This window comes from Elephantulus edwardii, unplaced genomic scaffold (assembly GCF_000299155.1).
Source record: "Elephantulus edwardii isolate Elephantulus edwardi_28Jun2011 unplaced genomic scaffold, EleEdw1.0 scaffold00045, whole genome shotgun sequence".
Classification (NCBI taxonomy): Eukaryota; Metazoa; Chordata; class Mammalia; order Macroscelidea; family Macroscelididae; genus Elephantulus; species Elephantulus edwardii.
This window is the reverse complement of record NW_006399795.1, coordinates 15,153,907-15,173,378: the sequence shown is the minus strand read 5'-3', so window position 1 is coordinate 15,173,378 and position 19,472 is coordinate 15,153,907. Positions and strand designations below refer to the sequence as shown.

General features: G+C 46.1%; 1 protein-coding gene across 1 annotated transcript in view; it reads left to right on the top strand.

Moving 5' to 3' along the window:
- The window catches only part of TNFRSF14 (tumor necrosis factor receptor superfamily, member 14), a 28,910-nt gene extending 23,583 nt beyond the window's left edge, over positions 1-5,327 (top strand). The window contains exon 8 of the mRNA XM_006885930.1: positions 5,122-5,327. Within this exon, the coding sequence (XP_006885992.1) occupies positions 5,122-5,327 (206 nt within the window). The remainder of the gene's footprint in view (positions 1-5,121) is intronic.
- Positions 5,328-19,472: the final 14,145 nt, after the last annotated feature.

Here is a 19,472-nt window from a genome sequence, read left to right as displayed (position 1 = left end):
TGTTTTTCATTTCACTTAGTATAACAATGTTCATGCAGGCTGTAGCTTGAATCAGAAGCTTATTTTTCTTTTTGGCTGAACTATGCTCCTTTATATGCACACACACACACACACACACACCATATCTTATTTATCCATACAACTGTTGATAGACATCTGGTACTCAGTGTTTGTCTGAACTCCTTTTTAAATTCATTTGGATAAACCCTAAGTAGGGAAGATATGGGGTCACGTGGTGGTTCTTCTTGATGGCCTCACCAACTGTTTTTCATCCTATACCCCAACTTCAGTGTTTCTGGGGGCACAAAGGGCTGTTCCTCACAGGGGTGGCAGGCTCAGTGAGCTATCCTATGACAAATGGTCGGTTTGTAGGGAAACTGTGACTGGGATAGAGTGGTGAAAAGAGGTGTGACTTGGACATGAGGAGGGCATGCATCTGGGAAAGGCAGGGCACTCTGGCCTCAGGGTGTGTGGTCAAGGGTTGAGCAGTCACAGGACTGTGTCTGAAGGTGGTTGGTGTTTACTAAGCAAACCATGCGAAGCAGCAGGTAACATGAGAGCAAAGAGCAGCCATGCAAAAACAGGAAGGGGAACACGTAGCACAAGGCGCAGCCAGAGCCAGCAGGGATCAGGGTGAGGCAAGAGAGAGGGGCCTAACTGAGCAGGCACCCGCCCCTCCTTTGAGCCCATAGTGGGGAAGACCCACAGGCAGAGTGTGACCTGAGCCTGTCATTCCCCACACACACCTCCTGGCCAGTTTGATCTGTAAAGAATAGAACCACATCACAAAAGCAAGAAACAAATGCACTTGTTACAAAACCACAGGCACCTGTGCCACATGGAAACTGGGCCCAGACCCGCCCAGGGCACCCACCTCACTGTCCTCCGCTAGCCCCATATCTCTTGTTTTCTTAAACAAGCTAGGTCTGCTGGGTGACAGAGACATTTTCCTTGAACATCAGCAGTTTCCCACATTGTTTCCTCTCCGCACCAACAAGCCAGCCTTCAGCCCTGGGATGTTTTGTGTGTAGATGTTCATGGAGGGACGTGGCCTGAAAGGAGCGGTAGTTTTGCAGACTTGAATCCGGACAACCAGGAAGCTCAATACTGGATACCATCCTCTGTTCTTCCTGGTGAATATTTCTCCCTGTGTGAACGTCTGCACTGTCCTGTGACAGTGATTTTTAGGAGGAATTTAAACTCATTTTAGTATCAGCTGATACAGGCAGCAGGGAACGAAACCACTCAGTAAAACCGCTCTGCAAAAACGCCACGTGGTTCAAGAAAGAACACCAATCCAGTCACATTTCTGGGGTGTGTAGGACGGTGGCTTAGTCTGTGGGGAGCTGTGCTGTTGTCCACACGGCAGCACCTGCCTGTAGGTTCAAATCCACCAGCGGCTCCTCAGGAGAATGATGGACAGACTCCTCCCCCGTCATTGTCAGCCTCGGGACCCCTCTGGAGGGTCAGCTCTGAGTCAGTTCTGATCTGATGGCAATGAGGTCGAGTGCAATAGGACTGGAGGGTGCTGGTGACTCAATGGTTTAGCGTTTGGTTGCTAACTGACAGCTCCATCGGTGAAATGATGACCATCTGCTCCCTTAAATATGACAGCCTCCGTGTCCTCCTGGGTCACTTCTCTGTCCTGTAGGGTCACTGTGAGTCAGAATCCACTGATGACAGGACACGACAGAGCAGAATTCCTGGAAACTTATGGAAATCCTGTACCAATGTGCCCCCTAGGGGCCACCTCATTTGTTGGAAATGTGCAGTTTTCTTTTAGGTGCAGAAGCCTCTTGTTCTCAGCTTTGAGATCCCTGTGGGGCAGTTTTACTCTGTCCTAGAGTTGCTGTGTCTCTGATGCAATTAGATTGTTACTGTTGTTGTTGGGTGCCATTGAATTGAATAAAAATCATAGCAACCCCACGAACAGCCGACCTGGACCCTGGGCTCTCCTATGCCATCCTTACCGTCTCTGAAAAACTAGAAGCAATTAGATGGCACTAACTTTACCCCAGGCCTCAGGTATGAACTCTGGTGACAGCTGAGAAAGTGAAGGAAAGTGTAGTGTCTCCATGGATCCAAGGTGCTGGGGAGAGGCCAGTGAGCTGGTGCAGCGGGACCAGGTTAGGGAACAAACGTGGTGAGGAGCGACCCAAGACCAGCGGTGGGCCCATTCATGTCGTTGGTTAGTTGTCTTAGAGTTGAGTATGACTCATAATGACCCTGTGAACAAGAGGTCTGAACCCACCCCGTATCCTGAGCCATCCTCATCATCTCTGACACACTTGAGCCCCTGGATGCAGTCACAGTATCAATCCGTCTCGTTGAGGACTCTTCCCTCTTTTGTTGACCTTCCACCTTTCCAAGCGTGATGTCCCTTCCTACGCAACATGACAGAAGTGTGTGAGAAGAAATTTCACCATCTTTGCTCTTTCTCCAAGACATCTCTGTCTGTTCTTCAGGCAGTCCGTGAGATGTTCAGTGCTCTTCTCCAAAAAGGTATCAACTCAAAGGTATCAACTCTTCTTCTGTCATCCTTATTCATTCTCCACTTCTCAGATGCATTAGCAAATGATTGAGAAGACCATATCCTGAGTCATCAGGCACACCTTAGTCTTCAAACTGACATCACTGCACTCTCGTTCTTTGGAGATTTGCGTGACAGCTCACTTTCCCAATGTAACTTTTTTTAAATTTTTTTATTTCTTGACTGTGGTATCAAGGGTGCTCACTGTGAATCCAAGTAAGATTAAATAGTTGACCATTTCATCTTTTCTCCATCTATCATGATGCTGTTTATCTTCTTATTGCATTCCGTCGAGTCAGAACTGACCCATAGCAGACCCTCCATCAGGTTTTCAAGGGCAGTAAATCACACAGGAGGAGATTGTCTATCTTCCTTCTGAGAGTCTTTGGTGGATTTGAACTGTGTGCCTTTGGGTTTACCACTAGGCTACCAGAGCTCCTTGTTGTTGTTGCTCGGTGCTACTTTTTCTTCTTCTTCTTCTTTTTTTTTGGTATACTTTATTTTATTATTTTTTTTGGATTCCCATTCATTCATTATCGCACACTTTCCTCCCTGCCCACCCCTCCCCACAAGTAAAAAAAATTCTTTCATTGTTATACAATCCCCTCTCCCTCAGTCCACTCCACTATGCAGCTTTCATTCTGGACTCATGACAGTAATACCTAATCATACATTCTTCCTAAAAAGTTCTCTCCCTCATCCGTTTCAATGCAGTATACTTCACTTATCCCCTCTTGGTTTCCCTCCAACCCTGATGTCAGTACTGCTTTACAACAGTGGCACTATGCAGTATTTGTCTTTTTGTGACTGAGCTATTTTACTCAGCATAATGTCCTCCAGGGTCACCCATTTTGTATAATATTTCATGAGTTCCTTGTTTTTCACTGCAGCATAGTATTCAGTTGTGTGATTTTACCACAGCTTCTCTATCCATTTGTTTGTTGATGGGCATTTGGGTTGTTTCCAACTTTCTGCTATCGCAAACAAAGCTGCCATAAACATGGGTGAGCATATATCTGCTTGGGTGGCTGTTCTGTTTTCTTTAGGGTATATTTCCAGTAGTGGAATTGCTGAATCAAATAATACTTCTATTTGCAACTTTTTGAGAAAGTATCATACTGTTTTCCACAGTGGTTGCACCATTTTACACTTCCACCCACAGTGAATAAGGGTTCCAGTTTCTCCACAACTTCACCAGCATTTGTTGTTTGTTTGATCTGTTAAAGTTTGCTATTCTTACTGGGGTGAGATGATATCTCATAGTTGTTTTGATTTGCATCTCTCTTAGAGCTAGGGATTTTGAAAACTTCTTCATGTCTTTGTTTGCCATCTGATTGTCTTCTTTGGTGAAGTGTCCATATCCTGTGCCCGTTTTTCAATTGGTTTGTTTAACTTTATCTTGTGCTATTGAGTCCAGTACAACTCATAGTGATTCTATGAATGACAGATCCGAACCCTCTCCCATCCTGGATCCTTCTCACGATCTCTGAACCTTGGAGCCCATTGCTACAGTCACTGTGTCAATCTACCCGGTTGAAGTGTTACAGGAAGATGGGTCTCAGGGCAGAGAAGGAATGGCACCCAAACATCTTCATTTAGAGAAAAGGGTTTTATATGATAAGATGGCAGATTGATCCAGTTGGGACAGGAGCCCAAATGGCTCAAGCTCTGAACTGCTTTGGATTTGGCCTTTTAAAGGAAAACGTAAGGGCTTTCCAATTGGTTGGTTTATTCTAACAGTAGAAAAATGCAGCAGGAATTTACAAGGTGAAGCTGATGTCCGCTTTTCACAGCTCTTGGGAGGGGGGAGAGGATCTTGTATTGAGAGATGTCCCCACCCTCCGTATATGGGGACTGTCCGGGTACAGTGTGATAAGAAACTGACCTGGTTGCAGTTTCCCAGGCTCTTCCAGATAAGAGCGTTATTTTCAGGTTGGGACCTGAAAAGATGAGGCAATTATGTGGGCATAGTTCAGTGGTGATTAATTTTATAAAACTGTATGGGAATGCTTGTATGAAATACAATGGGAATGAAGGAAAATGTGAAACACAATGTACATGTATTTTGTATGCAAACCAATATAACAATTTTTTTTTAAAGAAAGCATTATTTGCAGGCCTGAGAATCCTTCTTCCCTTAGAATTCTCCACGGGCGGGAGGGACTCCCTCCTCAGAGCTTCTTCCTCTCCCTCGCTGACCCTCCACCTTTCCAAGCATGATGTCTTTCTCTGAGGAATAACTTCTCCTAGCAACGTGCTCAAAGTATGTGAGACGAAACTTCGCCATCCTTGCCTCCAAATAGCAGTCCGGCTTCAACTCCAAGATGCAGCAGGGAGCTTGGAGTGGAGGCGCGAGGCGGGGCCAGGGGAGGGTCGATGGGGCTGGAGGCGGGGAACTGGGGGCGGAGCTGGGAAACAAATGGGGCCACCCACTGAGGGATGCCCAGGATTTGGAAACAGGCAGGAGCGGCCTGGGCCTAGACTTGGTTAGAGGGGAGGGAGGTGCGGGGCGGGGTAAGGTGAGGTGATGGGGAGGGGGTGGATTTGTGCGTGCTGTAAACGGGGCGGCACTCGCCCCACCACTATTTCAGACTGTGCGGTGTCAGGCCGCAGCCTGTGGCAGGAGCAGGCGTGCGTGTTGTCCACGCCGTGGCGCTTCGGCCGCATGGTGTGCCGCTGGATCGCAAAGGATTTCAGCAGTCTCAAGGGGCTCCTGGACCTGCATGGCGTGAGGCTGGTGGGCGTGGGCACAGAGCCCCTGTGGCCCCAGGAGTTCCTGAAGGCAGCTACTTTGTGAAAGGTGAAATCCCTCCCTATTGTGCCCTTCATTCTCCCTGCAGCCTGCTCCTCTGCTGTGCTGAGAGCCCTCTTCCCAGGGAGAACATTCTGGACACTGGAGACCGTTCCTGGGTCTGGGTCTCTCCAAACTTGTGGCTCTGTCGTGGGCTGGGGTGGGGGTGGGAGTGATATGGATCTGTCCTCAAAGCAGGGGGCACTCGGCTACCTTCTGGCCAGCTCTGCTCCAATAGGAGGTGGCCCTGACCTGCTCACCTGTGAGTAACCCTCACCTCCCCACATGCCCCAGCTTCTATTGTAGAGGTATTACCCCCCAGGACAGGTGGCTCAGGTCTTCAGTAACTGGGTCACAGGGGAGGCTTCCAGAGGCTACAGGGTTACCTCTCCTGGGGATGGAGAGGAAGTGGGAATATCCCCACCCCACACTAGACGCTCATTGTAGATGAAATTCCATGCCCTCGACACCCTCAGAACAGCCCACTCAGATTGAAGAAGCAAAAATGCAAGCCCAGCATGGCTACCCTTGCCTCCCACATTCCCTTCCCCCTCCAGGAGCCCCCTGCACACTGTCAGAAATGGGGTTCATGGCCCACAAGCATGGACATCTGTCAAACCCTGTTCATTCCAGTGGCCCTAGGATAACAGTAATGGGGATGCTATCTAGAGCCTTGTCCAGGAGCCCCTCTGTCATGGGTGGGTTCTCTGGAATCATTGTCCTTGGCTGCTGGCATCAAATACTTGATGAGTTGTTTCGTCTATTTCATTCACATTGGTAGATTGTAAAGTTGGGGTCATTTGCACAGCAGTTCCTTCCATTGAGTGTTTTGAATCTGTGAGTGGGTCCCTATCCATATGGAGACATTTTGTCCATTATATTCCAATACTCTTGCCACATTCTTTCCCCACTCATTGTGTGAATCCAAATACAGGTATAATAGATGGTTTAACTATATCCCATGAGTGGAATTCTCTGTTCTGTTTTGATTCACTTCTAACTGAGTGCTTCAGTCTGGATACTTTCTATCGAGCTGTTTCCCCTCTGCTGTCCATCTGCTGCCTTAACCAGACTGCCTTTAATCCTATTTTATTTAGTTAAATAATCTCAAAAGGGAACCTGGCAGCATAATGTGTAACATGTCAGGCTGCTCACAAAAAGGTGAATGATTAGGATTGACCAGCGTCCAGTATCAGGCAGCGTCCAGTGGTGAAGATTTACAGAAACCCTGTGGAGGGTCACTAGGAGTGAAGTCAACACGTCTGCTGTTCTAATAAAGTTTATGTGCAATTCTAGAGTATTGTTTGATTATTTGAATGTAGCTTCTACTTCACTGTGAAATTGTCTATGTCCAGATAGACTCTCTTTCCTCTGTTTTCATTAACACATTGTTCACAATTTCTTTTATTTTCCATTTAAAAAAAATTATTATTTTATTATTTCTTTTGTGTGTGTGTGTATGTACCGTCAAATTGGATCTGACTGGTACAGGAGGAGATTGTCCCTCCTTTCCCGGCAGAGCATCTGGTGGATTTGAACCATGCACCTCTGGGATTGCAGTGCAGCTTCTTGCCACTAGGCCACCAGAGCTCCCCTTGTTTACAGTTTCTTTAGAGCACTTTCCTGCCGTCTCCTGATACTCCATGGCTGTACTTCTGTTGTCTGTGTTCTCATCTGATTACTGCTCACATCTCCTGCCTCTCATGCGTGTATGCCTACACTTTGCCCTCGATCCTGCAAACACAAGAGGAGGGTGTATTTGCTTCTGATACTCAAAGGTTAGCAGCAATACATGTGTAGTTAGCAGAGATACACGTGTACATGTGTGTACTCATACACGCACGTGTGGGTATCCAAGGAGGTGCAAAAGGCTTCGGATTTAAACCAGAAAAGGGTAGTAGGTTCAGCCCTTGGGGCTACCAGCCCTCAGAGTGAGCCAGGCCTCGGGGTGAGCTCCTCAGCCAGCTGGTGGTGCCATCCAACCCCTGGGTAGAAAAAACTGCCTAGGGTATAGAGAATTTTATCTAGGCTACTTTCCTCCACCCTCTCCCCCAGTATACCCGTAAGTAACACCCCCAAAGCTCTTCTATTTGTAACTCACAAGTTTGCTCTCTCTAGGTTTGCTCCCTTTCCTATAGGTAACCTTAACACTGGGTTTTACTCCAGATTCGACCCTGAACCCAGTTTCAGAGCCAAAAAGGAAATACAACTGCCAGCTAAGGAAGCAAAGGAGGATGGAGCCTCAGTGTTCAGTCAGCCATCCCCACTGGACCCACCTGGGAAAACACTTTGCAGTCCAGAGGATAGTAAATGTCAGGAAAATATCTTCTAACAGAGCAAGAAGGCAAGCAGCTTCAACCCAAGACCACCCGTGAGGTGATAAAGTGTGCTCCCTTTCCCCCTTCACATCAATGCTGCTATTCAGCATGAAGAAGCCAGAGAGTCTGTGCCCAGTTCCCAAATGAGAAACCCACAAGTGAATAAGACAGTTTGTTTAATCACCATTGGACTATGCTTACTATTGTCCTGTATTCTCTGGTCCCCACTGGATCCTTTTCATTTCCTTCACCTGATTCCCCCACCAACCAAATTGTGCATCCCTGCAACTGCATCCCTGCAATTTCATCCCTGCCCATCCTCACCTTTCTGCTCCCAACCCTCACCTCCTTGTATCCCCAACATGTTTTTCCCAATAAAATAAAAAAAAAATTATTTTAATGGGGAAAAAAAGTAGGTTCAGATGCTGGTTCAGGCATCTCCAAACTCGGTCTTATTACACAACTACCATGCTTTCCTCATCTGCAAAAGAAATCCTGGTGACCCCCTTCCATCCTCACATGCTGCCTCCCTATCTTTGAGCAATTCCTCCGCCATCTGGGAAGCAGCAACCTCCCACTGTGTCCAGAGGAGCCTGAGACCTCCTCCACTAGAAACAAGTTGCAAGTTTCCAACAAAAGGTGGCAGCCTTGAGAAGGCACACTGGTAACAGGCGTCTGGCTTTCCATAAACTGCTGTGTTTGCTGTCATCAGTGGATTCTGACTCACGGTGACCCTACAGGACAGAGAAGTGACCCAGGAGGATTCTAGGCTGTCGTCATTAAGGGAGCAGACGACCATCAGTTCACCTGCGGAGCTCTTGGCTATCAAGCAAATGTTTAACCCCTGGGTCACCAGCACCCCCCAATCCTATTCCACACTCGGCCTCATTGCCATCAAATCAGCACTGACTCATAGCTGACCCTCCAGGGGGTTCTGAGGCTGTAAGTTGCATGGGAAGAAAATGTCCAACTTTCCCCTGAGGAACTTCTGATGGATTTGAACCTCCAGAAGGTGGTTTTCATCAGGAACACAGCTAGCTGTAAATTAAAGCACCTGCTCTATACACACCGGTAAGGTGACTGGATTGTTGTCCTTTCTTAACTTGATGCTATTTTTTTTTCCTTTCTATAAATTTTACCTGCTAGTTTAGTTCCCTGCTACCTCTCTCGGATTCTATTGCAGCAAATCTAAATCCCTACCAAAAATCGCTGTTGCTAGGAAGGAATATTTCAAACCGGAGGGCACTAGCCAGCTTCACTCTACATGCCTGGGTGTAATATGGAAACTACAATCTCCCAGGACACTCCCTCTCAGTGAGAAGGAACACTTACCCCAAAAATATCCCAGAGTTGAGGACTGGCTTACCAGCGCTGGGAGGGGACAACGTGGGGAACCGCATGTGTTCAAGGCCAAAGTCGGTGTCGCCCAGCCAACTCAGGTTGGGGCAGCTTTTAGGGTCAGGAAAGGAGATCTGGAGACACCTTTCCCTGGGACCAGGAGAGTGGTGAGGTGGGTGCCTGGGACCAGTCTGGGCTCAGTTCCCATGGGGCACAGGTGTCTGTGGTTTTGTAACAAGTGCCTTTGTTTCCCACTTCTGTGATGTGGCCCCATTCTTTACAGATCAAACTGGTTAGGAAATGTACTGGGGGAAAGACAGGCCCAGGTCACACCCTGCCTGGGAGCCTTCTGAAAGGTGAGCCCAAAGGAGGAGTGGCGCTCCTGCTCAGTTAGGGCCCTCACTCTTGGGCTCCCCCTATGCCTGCAGGCTCTGGCTGCACGCCCTGCTGCTGGGAACCCTCCCTGTCTTTGCAAGACTGTTCTTTGTTCTTCTGCTACCTGCTTCTCCATGGGGTTTGTTTATCAAGCACCATGTTCAGACTCAGCCCTCTGCCTGGTCGACCCATGACAACTCCAGCCTGAGACCCTTGTGTCCCCTCCCTTCCTAGACCCCTGCACTCCTCACCTCCAAGCTACACCTCTTGTCACCACCTTATCCTAACTACAGTGTCCCTGCACACCCTGCACACAGGACATGTCACTGAGCCAGCCGCACCTGTGCAGAGTGTGAGGAGCTGCTCTCGGTGCTCTCAGAATCATGCAGGTGCGGATGTAAAATGGGTAACAGTTGGTGACTCCCCCAAAGAACCACCACCATGTGACTCCATATTCCCACTCCTAGGAGTTCATCCAAATGAATTAGAACAGGTGCTCATACAAACACTAAATGCTCATCAACAGATGAATGGATCAATAAAATACCATGTGTACGTATAGCAGTGCATTTTTCAGCCATAAAAAGAAATAACCTCCTTATTGATGCTACAACCTGGATGAAACTTGACCTCACTATGCGAAGTGAAATAGAAAACAACAACAGACAAACCTGTTGTGTTCTGATTGATGCCAAGTTAGAGTGATCCCACGTGTACAGTGTGGACTGCTCCTGAGGAAACTCAAAGCTGTGGCCTTTGAGAAGCTGATCACCAGGCCTCTCCTCCAAGACTCTCTTGTTTGGGTTTGAACCAAGAGCCAGTCAGTAACTAAGTACTTTACATTTAAGCCACAGAGAGACTCCTGAGTGAAGGAAGCCATGCGCAATAGACCAAATACCATGTAATTCCTCTACTAGGAAATACTGACAGAGAAATGTACTGAAAATAAATGCAGATTGGTGTTTCCCAGGGTTGGGTCACAAGGAGTACTGGAGGTGTGTGTGTGACTGCTTAACAGGTGTGATGTTTCTATATGGGGTGATGAAATGCCCTGGGACTGGATAGATGTGGTGGTTGCACAGAGTTGTAAATATACTCAAAGCCAACACATTGTACACAAAAATTAGTCTAGTGCTAAATGTTATATGTCTTTTACTGCAGTGAAAGGCCACCAAACCAAACCTGTTGTGGTTTGGTGTTGCTGCAACAGCTATGACTCACAGTGACCCCATGGACAAGAGCGGGGCCCTGTCTGTTCTGCCGTCCTCACCATTTCCACAGCGCTTGGGCCCATTGCTTTAGCCACTGTGCCATTTTATCCCCTTCAAGGTCTTCTCTTGCACTTATTCTCTACTCTTCAACCAAAGGTGGGGAGGAGCAAAAGCATCTAGTAGCCCAAATGAAGACTCACACTGGACACATGTGAGATAACTGGCCACTTAATCAACAATGACAGTAATGGAATAGAACTGACGGGGTAAAGTGAGGCATGAGGAGGTCTCATGAGGGAAGTGTTGTTAGGTGCTGTGGAGCCAACGATGACTCCCAGGGAGCCTCTGAACCACAGAGCGGCACTCGTCCTGTACCTTCCTCTTCATAGGTGATCTACTTGGGACCATTGTGGCAGTCATTGGGTCCAAGCATCTTGTTGAGGATCTTTCTCTCTTTTGCTGACTCTCCTCCACCTTTCCCATCAAGGTGTGTTTTTCCAAGGACTGACCCACCAACAAGCCCAATGTGACAAGAAGTTTTACCATCCTTGTCTCCAAGGAGCATCCTGGCCATGCTTCCACCAAGACATATTTGCCTTTCTGGCAGCCCATGGAGTACTCAGTGCTCTTCTTCAACATCCCAGCTCAAAGCCATCAATCCTTCTTCTGTCATCATCCTCATTGTCCAGCTTTCTGATGCATAGTATGTAACTGAAGGACCATGGCTTGAACTGGGTGCACCTTAGTCCTTAAATTGACAGTGTTACACCTTAGCGCCTCGGAGAGGTCCTTCACAGTAGATTTGCCCAGTGTCACAGCTCCTGGACACTGCTCACACCTTGCAGAGCGGCCACTGTCATCGTCTCGGGCCCAGGCTGTCTCCACATCTAATTCAGCAACCTTTCGTTGGATATCTGAGTCTTTTCTTCCACCTCGCATGTCTAAAGTCTCCTCTGTGACCACCATAGTGACATCTCACGGCAGGGCTTCCCCTTGTGCACCTTGTGCTGCTCGTAGCTGCAAAGAGTTTCAACAGGAAACAGAGCTACCGTGGGACCCACAGCTTCAGCCTGCTCATCTCAAATATGAGGTAGTGTGTGCCACCACCTGGGGCAGCATGCAGATCATATAGGGTGCAGGACCCCCAGGGAAGTGGAGGACTTTTTCCATCCCAACATAATCATTTCCTGGGGTGGATGTGGGGGAAATACTTGGGCATAAAACTTCTCCCTGGCTTGTTGACCTGCAACCCAAAGAGCACAGATGTCAGAGGCAGGGACAGAGCAGCAAATACGGGGTCTGGTGGGGGGGGATGTTGTTAGAGAGCTGGAGGGCCAGATAGCACAAATGAGGATCAGAGAGAGCTGGGATCTGACTGTACTGGGGTCGCACACTAGGGAACAGACACTCCTCGGGGGCTTCTCACTGGGTGACCTTCTCCGTGAGACTGACCTCTCTGAGAAAGGAGACCACTTATGTATGTCTCAGCTGCTGGGGACCTAGTAGCCCCAAGATTTAGGACAGGACAGAATGGGTGCCCTGTCCTTCTGCAACTTCCAAGGTGTGTGTTCATAACTGACTCAATTGTAACTGTCTGGACTGTGTGTGGAGTAGGGAGTCCCTGTACACAGACGTGGGCTCTCAGCCCCATCCTCGGAGCAGGAAGTGGCAGCAAATTATGAACAGGACAGAAAGCCCATCACCCTGGCTGCCTCAGTTTCTTCAAGACCCTGAGAATCCTCTCTCTCTGCACCTGAGGACTCAGATCTCCTGACTCCAGGACTCCAGAAGCTTACTGTTCACTTCTGCATTGGGCACCATGGCTCAGTGTCCCTCCCTCTGTGGCTAGGGAGAGGTGACCCCAAAAACTAGATGAGAATTCCCTGGCTCCAGGTCACTGTGTCCAGCTTGGAGTTGACAGGAAGGAGAAGCCCAGGTCTGGGTGTATGAACCAGGAACACGAGGAGACAGTTTTGTCCCTGACGTTCCCAGGCCCCTCAGCCCACAGAGGAAGCTGGGAAATAGCAGCCCTGCCCTCCCTCCCCGACCTGGCCCCTGCATGGAACTGGGTTTAGCCAGCAGGAAGCACGTTTCCCCTACTTGGGTCATGGTGGCCACCACCAACGACAGCTCTTTGGGTTCTGGCAGTGCTTCTGGGGCTCTTCCATCCCCTCCCCTGGTGTCAGAGGAGCAGCTGGAGGACCAGGATGCCCCACTGCTAGAAGCCAGGCCACGTGGCTCAGAGGGTGCTGCTCACCAAGGGCGTGCTCTCCTTTTATTCTAGGGCCATAATACCAGGTCAGCTGTTATGAGAACCAGAAAAATGATGCCCAGGAGAAAACACTGCAACCCGAAGAAACACTCGGTATCAGTGGTGCTTGTTTCTGGCCTCTTCTCCACCACTAGGCAGCCACTGCAGAGGGACAAGGGGCTGTGGGACAGCCTGCCTGGGGCCATAACCCAGGGCTGATCCTAGTGATGAGGGCTGGGGCCAATGGCTGCCCAGGGGTGTAGCTATTAGTGACTCTGAAAGGAGAAGCCTGATCTGTTAAGTCTTTCCATGGAGAGATGGAGAGAGAAGAAGGAGGGAAAAAACCTGGAGTTGCAGGCGACCTGACAGCACATAACAACAACAACAACTACAATGTGTTATAGTTTAAAACAATACTGAACTTATTAACACTATCTTTTCAGTCTTACCCTCTGGTTTCAGGGGTGATGGGCTCCAGCAAGGTGAAGATTATGTTTGCACAGGGACCCTGGGGTGGTGTCTCTGACGGATGGGAGTCTCTTTGGAAATCACTTCTCCTCAGCTAGGTCTCATTGCACAGAAGAAGGTGCAGAAAGAGGACCTGGAGGAGAGGAAGGTCTCTCTGTACTGGGATTCACAGGCCCCTGGCTACCTACACTCCTCACACCCCCAGCCTGGCCCCAGTGCCTCAGACTCTCAGCTTTACTTTTCATCTCGAGGCTGTAAGACGGACATGTGAGGCTATAACATTGACACTTGAGGGTGACTTTGGTCTCAAGCCTGGAGATTTCTAGATACATTCTGGAAAAGGAGGTGCTGCTGACTCATAGAAAGATAGTTACTTGTTAAGACAGCATGAGTTTTGCCCAGACCCAGTGAACTGAGAGGAAATGAGGACAAGTTATGGTGGGGGGAGGAGAGGTGTTTCTTATTTACTCTTCTCTGTATTAGAGCTGCTCCAGGTGCCCTTCATAGCGCCCTAACCTGACTGCATCATAGAGTAGCAATGCCCACCATGGTGTTCAGCCTTGCCCTCAGGGTTCCGTGTACCCTAACTCCTATATTTTTTCCCCTTAGTGGGATGGAGGTACTATCATGATATCCATGTTCCCCTTACCCAGAACTCCAAAACTTAAATCACTGTTAGTGTTTGATTCTGACTTATGGCGGCCTTTCATGGGGACCTTGAGGTGCTGAGCATTTGGGACATTACATTTTTCCGCACCAACAACTTAACTTATTTCTGTCTAGTTGGAACTAACTCAGGTGACTCTTCAGAAGGTATTCAGAGGTTATAAATCACATGGAAGGAAATGGCTCGTCTCTCCCTCTTGGAGCTGAAGGATTCAAACCACCTGCCATTGGATTGGCAGCACAGCTTCCTCACTAGACTACCAGACTACTATAGTCTGTCTAGTGGTGCGCACGTGACTATGTACCCAGGGAACGTAGTAGTCATGTAATAACAGTTCCTGAAGCTGAATAGGAGCATGCTATCCTGTAGCTCTATGAGTCCTGGACTCAAGAGAGAGGTCAACTGATTCAGGGAATCCCAGTCTCTTTATTAGGGCTCATTCAGCTTCCAACTGTGGTTTAGTGTGGAGTCCCACCCTCCTGGTGTCAGGCTTATTTCCAGATCTTTGCCTCTGAGAACCCTGTGGCTATAGAGATGGCCTTAATTGGGTTTTCCAGCTTTCTTATCAATATATCTTTATCGTAAATCCAAATATATCTTAATTATGAACAAAGAATGACCTTTGCTTGGGCATATGAACCTGGTACCATGGACCTTCGAATGTTCCCTGAGGAATTGTCAGCCCCCCAGGAAGTTCTGTGTCCAGTTCTGACTCAAGCCCCTCCTGCAGCCTGCTGTGAGTCCCAGGCTCTCTGGCAGGTAACAAAAGGCAACTTTTCCATGTCTAAGCCAGAGTCAGAGATGCTCAGTAGCCCCCAGTGACTTGAATGGGTCACAAGGACCCTGGTTTGAGGCAAACCTGATCCTGGAGTTCTGTGTGTCCTGTGGAAGGACTGGTGGTGCTCTTGGAGTTTTTTTGTCAATGTGGGTGTGAGGCACAGCCGGCTGAGCAAGGACCTAGAGAACTTCTTGGAGGACACACTCATCGACCATGAACAAGGTGGTAATTTTAGGCCTCTTCTTAAGATTTTTATTACTTGACTATTTGACTCTGAATTCAGTCATAATACAAGAATAAGCCCCCACTTTCCACATTTTGCCCTGGTCAGGTCACTTAGTTTTTCTGAAGCCCCTCCCAACAGGATCAAGAAGAACTGGGCAGTTAAAACCTGCTTCTCAAGGGACCGGGCTTGTCATTTGCCTTATGTTCTAGCTTTGAGAAGAGTCCTCTGTAAGCTTGAGTGCACAGAACAGTAATGAGAAAACTCCTAGACCAAAGAACATGTGATCACAAAGCCCCCTCTGCCACGCCTGACTTCAGTGTTACAGTCACTGTGTCAATCCACCTCATCCAGCAGCCAGGAATGAGATAGAGCAGAGAGCATAAAACAGGGGGCCAGCAGTTCTAGACTAAAGACCCCAAGTCATGTTTCTCTGTGTCTTTATTGAAAATTATCAGGAAGTAAATCACAAAGAGAATTCAATGCAAATGGAGCCAAGCTCTTTCTATTGAAAACCTTCTGCTTGACTCAGGAGGGAGGGGTCAGCAAAGGCAAGAATTTGGTTTACCCCTAACTATTACATTGATGCCTCAGGGTGAACTCTAGCTCAGGAAGTAACACTCTCAAGGTAGGGGGCCCCTTGCTCTCTCCTATCTGCAGGGAACAAACAGCTCATTTTCTGGGATCTGCCACAAGAGAAATCTAACTTATAAATCTGTAATTCCTTCAATTCCTGAACAAGAATTTTCATATACTATTTGGTATAAAGTTTGGATTCCCATATTTTCCCCCTTTTGTTTTTATCATAATTATGTTATCATCTAGACTAGTACTTCTCTTCTTTGGTTCACTCTTGCTTGTTTTGGTTTTCTCCATCCTTCATATACAAACAAACAAATAAAACAAATTAAACATAATAAACTTAAAGAAACACTTTAAAAAATCTCCATATGATCAAAAGGATTCAGGTTGAGTATTCCTTGAAAATCTATTTTAATTGACCCATTGCCACAGTGCTTGTCAAAACCAGTTCTGATTAATCTCCTTTGTTGGTGTGTCCTTTGCCATTCCCTATTACTCCTCCCTGAGAGAGATTTCAACCTGATACATAAGGAAAAGGGGGCGGCATATTCTCTTAGCTACTTCCTGATGAAAAGGGACGCTGTAGGTTTCAGGGTGAAGATCTTCTCTCACTACTCTAAAGGGCCCCTTTGGCAATAGGAAACATGTATACTTTTGAGGAGATTGATTTTGGCATTTAGATGCACTGTTATCAATTGTGCTTAGGGATACACATTCATATCCTTGAAGATGCATCATGGAACTGCTGCAGCCTAGAAGACACAAATTTTACTAACAAGTTAAAAGTACATGAGTCAACAATGAAAAGCAATAATATTCCGATTAGAGATTCTAACAATGACACAAATCAAATTACAGAGGGAAGATAATCCTTAAAATAAAAGTCTTATTGGCTGGCACTTTGTCTATTATAGTGAAAGGGCTAGGAACCACAAGATGTAGAGGCACAACTATGTCATTTATTGTTCTTAAGTCCTGGACTAGCTTCCATTTACCATTAGATTGTTTTATAGCTTGGAAATCCACATGCAGAGGTGAAGTAAGGAACTGGTTATGAGGTTTTCAGTCAATTCCAACAACTAAGGAATAGTGAGAAGAGATGGATCTGAGGAGGCTTTAAGACTGAATAATTAGGCTTTTGAGTCCAGGAGAAATCTGATATACTAGCAATGTTAATGCTCACCTATGGCTCTTCTGGGAGGATCTAAATCATTGAAGCATCCTCTTTTGTTTCCAGCTGGGAGCTGGGGCCTGTTAGTCCTGTCAGCCACAAGGACCTGGTGTGGACTGCCCTTGGCCAAGTGTCCTTCAGAGCCACACTTAAAGCAAGTGAGTGGGAGCTTCCTCTCTACTCCCTTGCCTATCTGTGGCTTTTGTCTGTGACACTGTTTACTGAAGTGGCCCAACTTTCCACAGTAGAAGCAATTCTGACCTCCTTTATTATCTTTGGGTGGCATTGTTTATGAGTAAGACTTCCTTTTCTTGACACAGGCCCTAAACTGGCAGCAATAGCTGCTCCAATAATTTTGGCCATTCTTCTGGTCTTTTCTCTTCCCTCTAGATCCCGGTTGTTAAAAGAGGGAAAAATTTAAACAAATATATAACAAATAATTTTGAACAATATGATCTTTTCAGTTTAAGGCTAGTAACATTATCAGTATAATTGTCAGTGATTTCCAATCCAAAGAGATGCATATTCCAATGCAGGTACTATTTTCTGTAAATGATTTTGGTAAGAATACTATAAATGTGGATACAGTGCCATTATTCCTCCTCCATGCCATGAGATAGTGTTATTTGCATGAGCATTTATAAATCCATTGCCTTCCTTACTCTAACTTAAATTTTTGATGTTTCTGTGCTGATGAGCGGAACCAACAAGGCTCCAATTAATGATGCTTCCCTAGGAAATATTAATTAAAACTCGTCTTTACTCTATTTAATATTGTTTCCAATGTATCTATACTTTAAGAAAGATAAAGGACACAACTGACAGGAAGGAATATCAGGATAATCTGAAGTTGTTACTGATATCTCCATGAAAACCATATCCTTGAAACATCTACTAGAGAGATATATTATTACCCAAAACTTCATAAAGCCAATGAACAACTTTTAACAAGAGAATATTAGAAACATGTGCCCAATAGTTGGTATTATCTGCCATTCTGCAGCTTTGTCCTAGTTAAATGTGGCCTCTTTTGAATTTCTGGAGCAGCAGTTCTGATCCTGTAGAGGTATAAGCAAATCCTCGTCCCCACCTAATAACAAATCCCTTTTCCATTCATTAGTTAGAGGTTTCTTATAATATATAGGCTGATTCAATTCTTTAGAGGATTGTAATACCCAATGTCTTTCAGCTGGAGTTTCTCCTTTTTCATTAGCATTTAAAAAATTTAAATAAGGCTTTTTGTAAAATAGTTCAAGGAGATGATATCCCATCTCCCCCCTTCTGTTTTTTCCACATAGTTTGTAAAGTCACATTAAGCCCTTTCTATTATAGCTTGTCCTGCAATAACATAATAATAGCATATAATTCCACCTGTTGAACAGAAGTCAAGTTAGCTTTCAGTACTTTATTATCTTTACCATTAGTATAACCTGCATAATACATCTTATTTGCATCCATACTAATAGTATCCAATTAGTCCCTTTACCTGATGTCCTTTTTTAATATGAACTGCTAAATATTGTTAAAACTTCTAATTTCCCTTTAGTAAGGGGCCACTGCTCCACCCAAATTGGTTTTTCTGTTAGCCAAGAGGAGAGCATGAGGAACAGTGGCCCTCATTGTAAATTTGGATATCTCAATCCTTTCTGTGATAAATTAGATTTAGGTTCTTGAAAACTAGCAACTCCTTGTTTCCTTTTTCCTAACCCTTTTCCTGGAATATAGTTCATATACTAACCCTTTTCCTGGAATATAGTTCATATTTTGCATCATATTTTTTTGCTGGAGTTGAAATAGTCAGAATTTGTAATGTAGCTCCCCACTGAGCTAATACATCTCCGCCCCATAAAGTAATGGCGATATCAGCTACAAAAGGTTGTAATTTACCCTTTTGACCTTCGGGTTCCTCACATTCTAAAACATGTTCACTCCGTTTCACTCCAGGCATAGTACTCATTCCAGTAAAAGTAACAGACATATCTTTTAATGCTAGTTCTGAGGGCCAGTGATGAGTAACTATAATTGAAACATCAGCCCCACGATCAACCAAGCCTTGTAATTTATGCCCTTCGATTGTAACAATCATTTGTGGTCTCTCATCATTAATAATGGTATTCCAATATATATTTGATCCTGTACTGCCAAAACCTCCTTGTCTCTTTATAGGGGCCGCCATTTGCTTAATATATGGTAACAACAGTAAATGAGCGATTCTTTGACCTTTTTGTAGATTCTGAGGCGGTCTAGTAGATACCATTACACTTATTTCTCCTTCACAATCAGGATCAATAATTCCCAAATGAACGAAGATAACCTTACTAGTTAAACTATTTCTTCCAATAATTAATCCAACACTCTTTTCTGGAATCAGTCCAAAAATATTAGTCGGTATCTTATAAACTCCCAATTCTGGTAAGAGTAATAAAATCAGTTAGAGCTATATCTAATGCTGTGCTTCCCGAGGCAGCATGAAATAAGTCTGAGACATGCTGTCGCTGCTCACAGCATGATTGTTGTTCACAGGATACTGCTGGCAGCTCACATTATTTGCTGTGCCCCCGCCCCCCCTTCCCCTAGCTGACAGGCCTCCTCTGAAGTTTCTCGACCCAATCTTTCTTTCTTTTTTTTTTAAATTAAATTTTATTAGCTTCAATGAACACTCACAGGGATTCTGGGCTTTCACTCCTTCATTGCCGCACCATTCTCTCCACCCTCCTCCCCAGTTTGTTCTTCTTCCCCGCCATCCGAATGTCTGTTTTAATTGTCCAA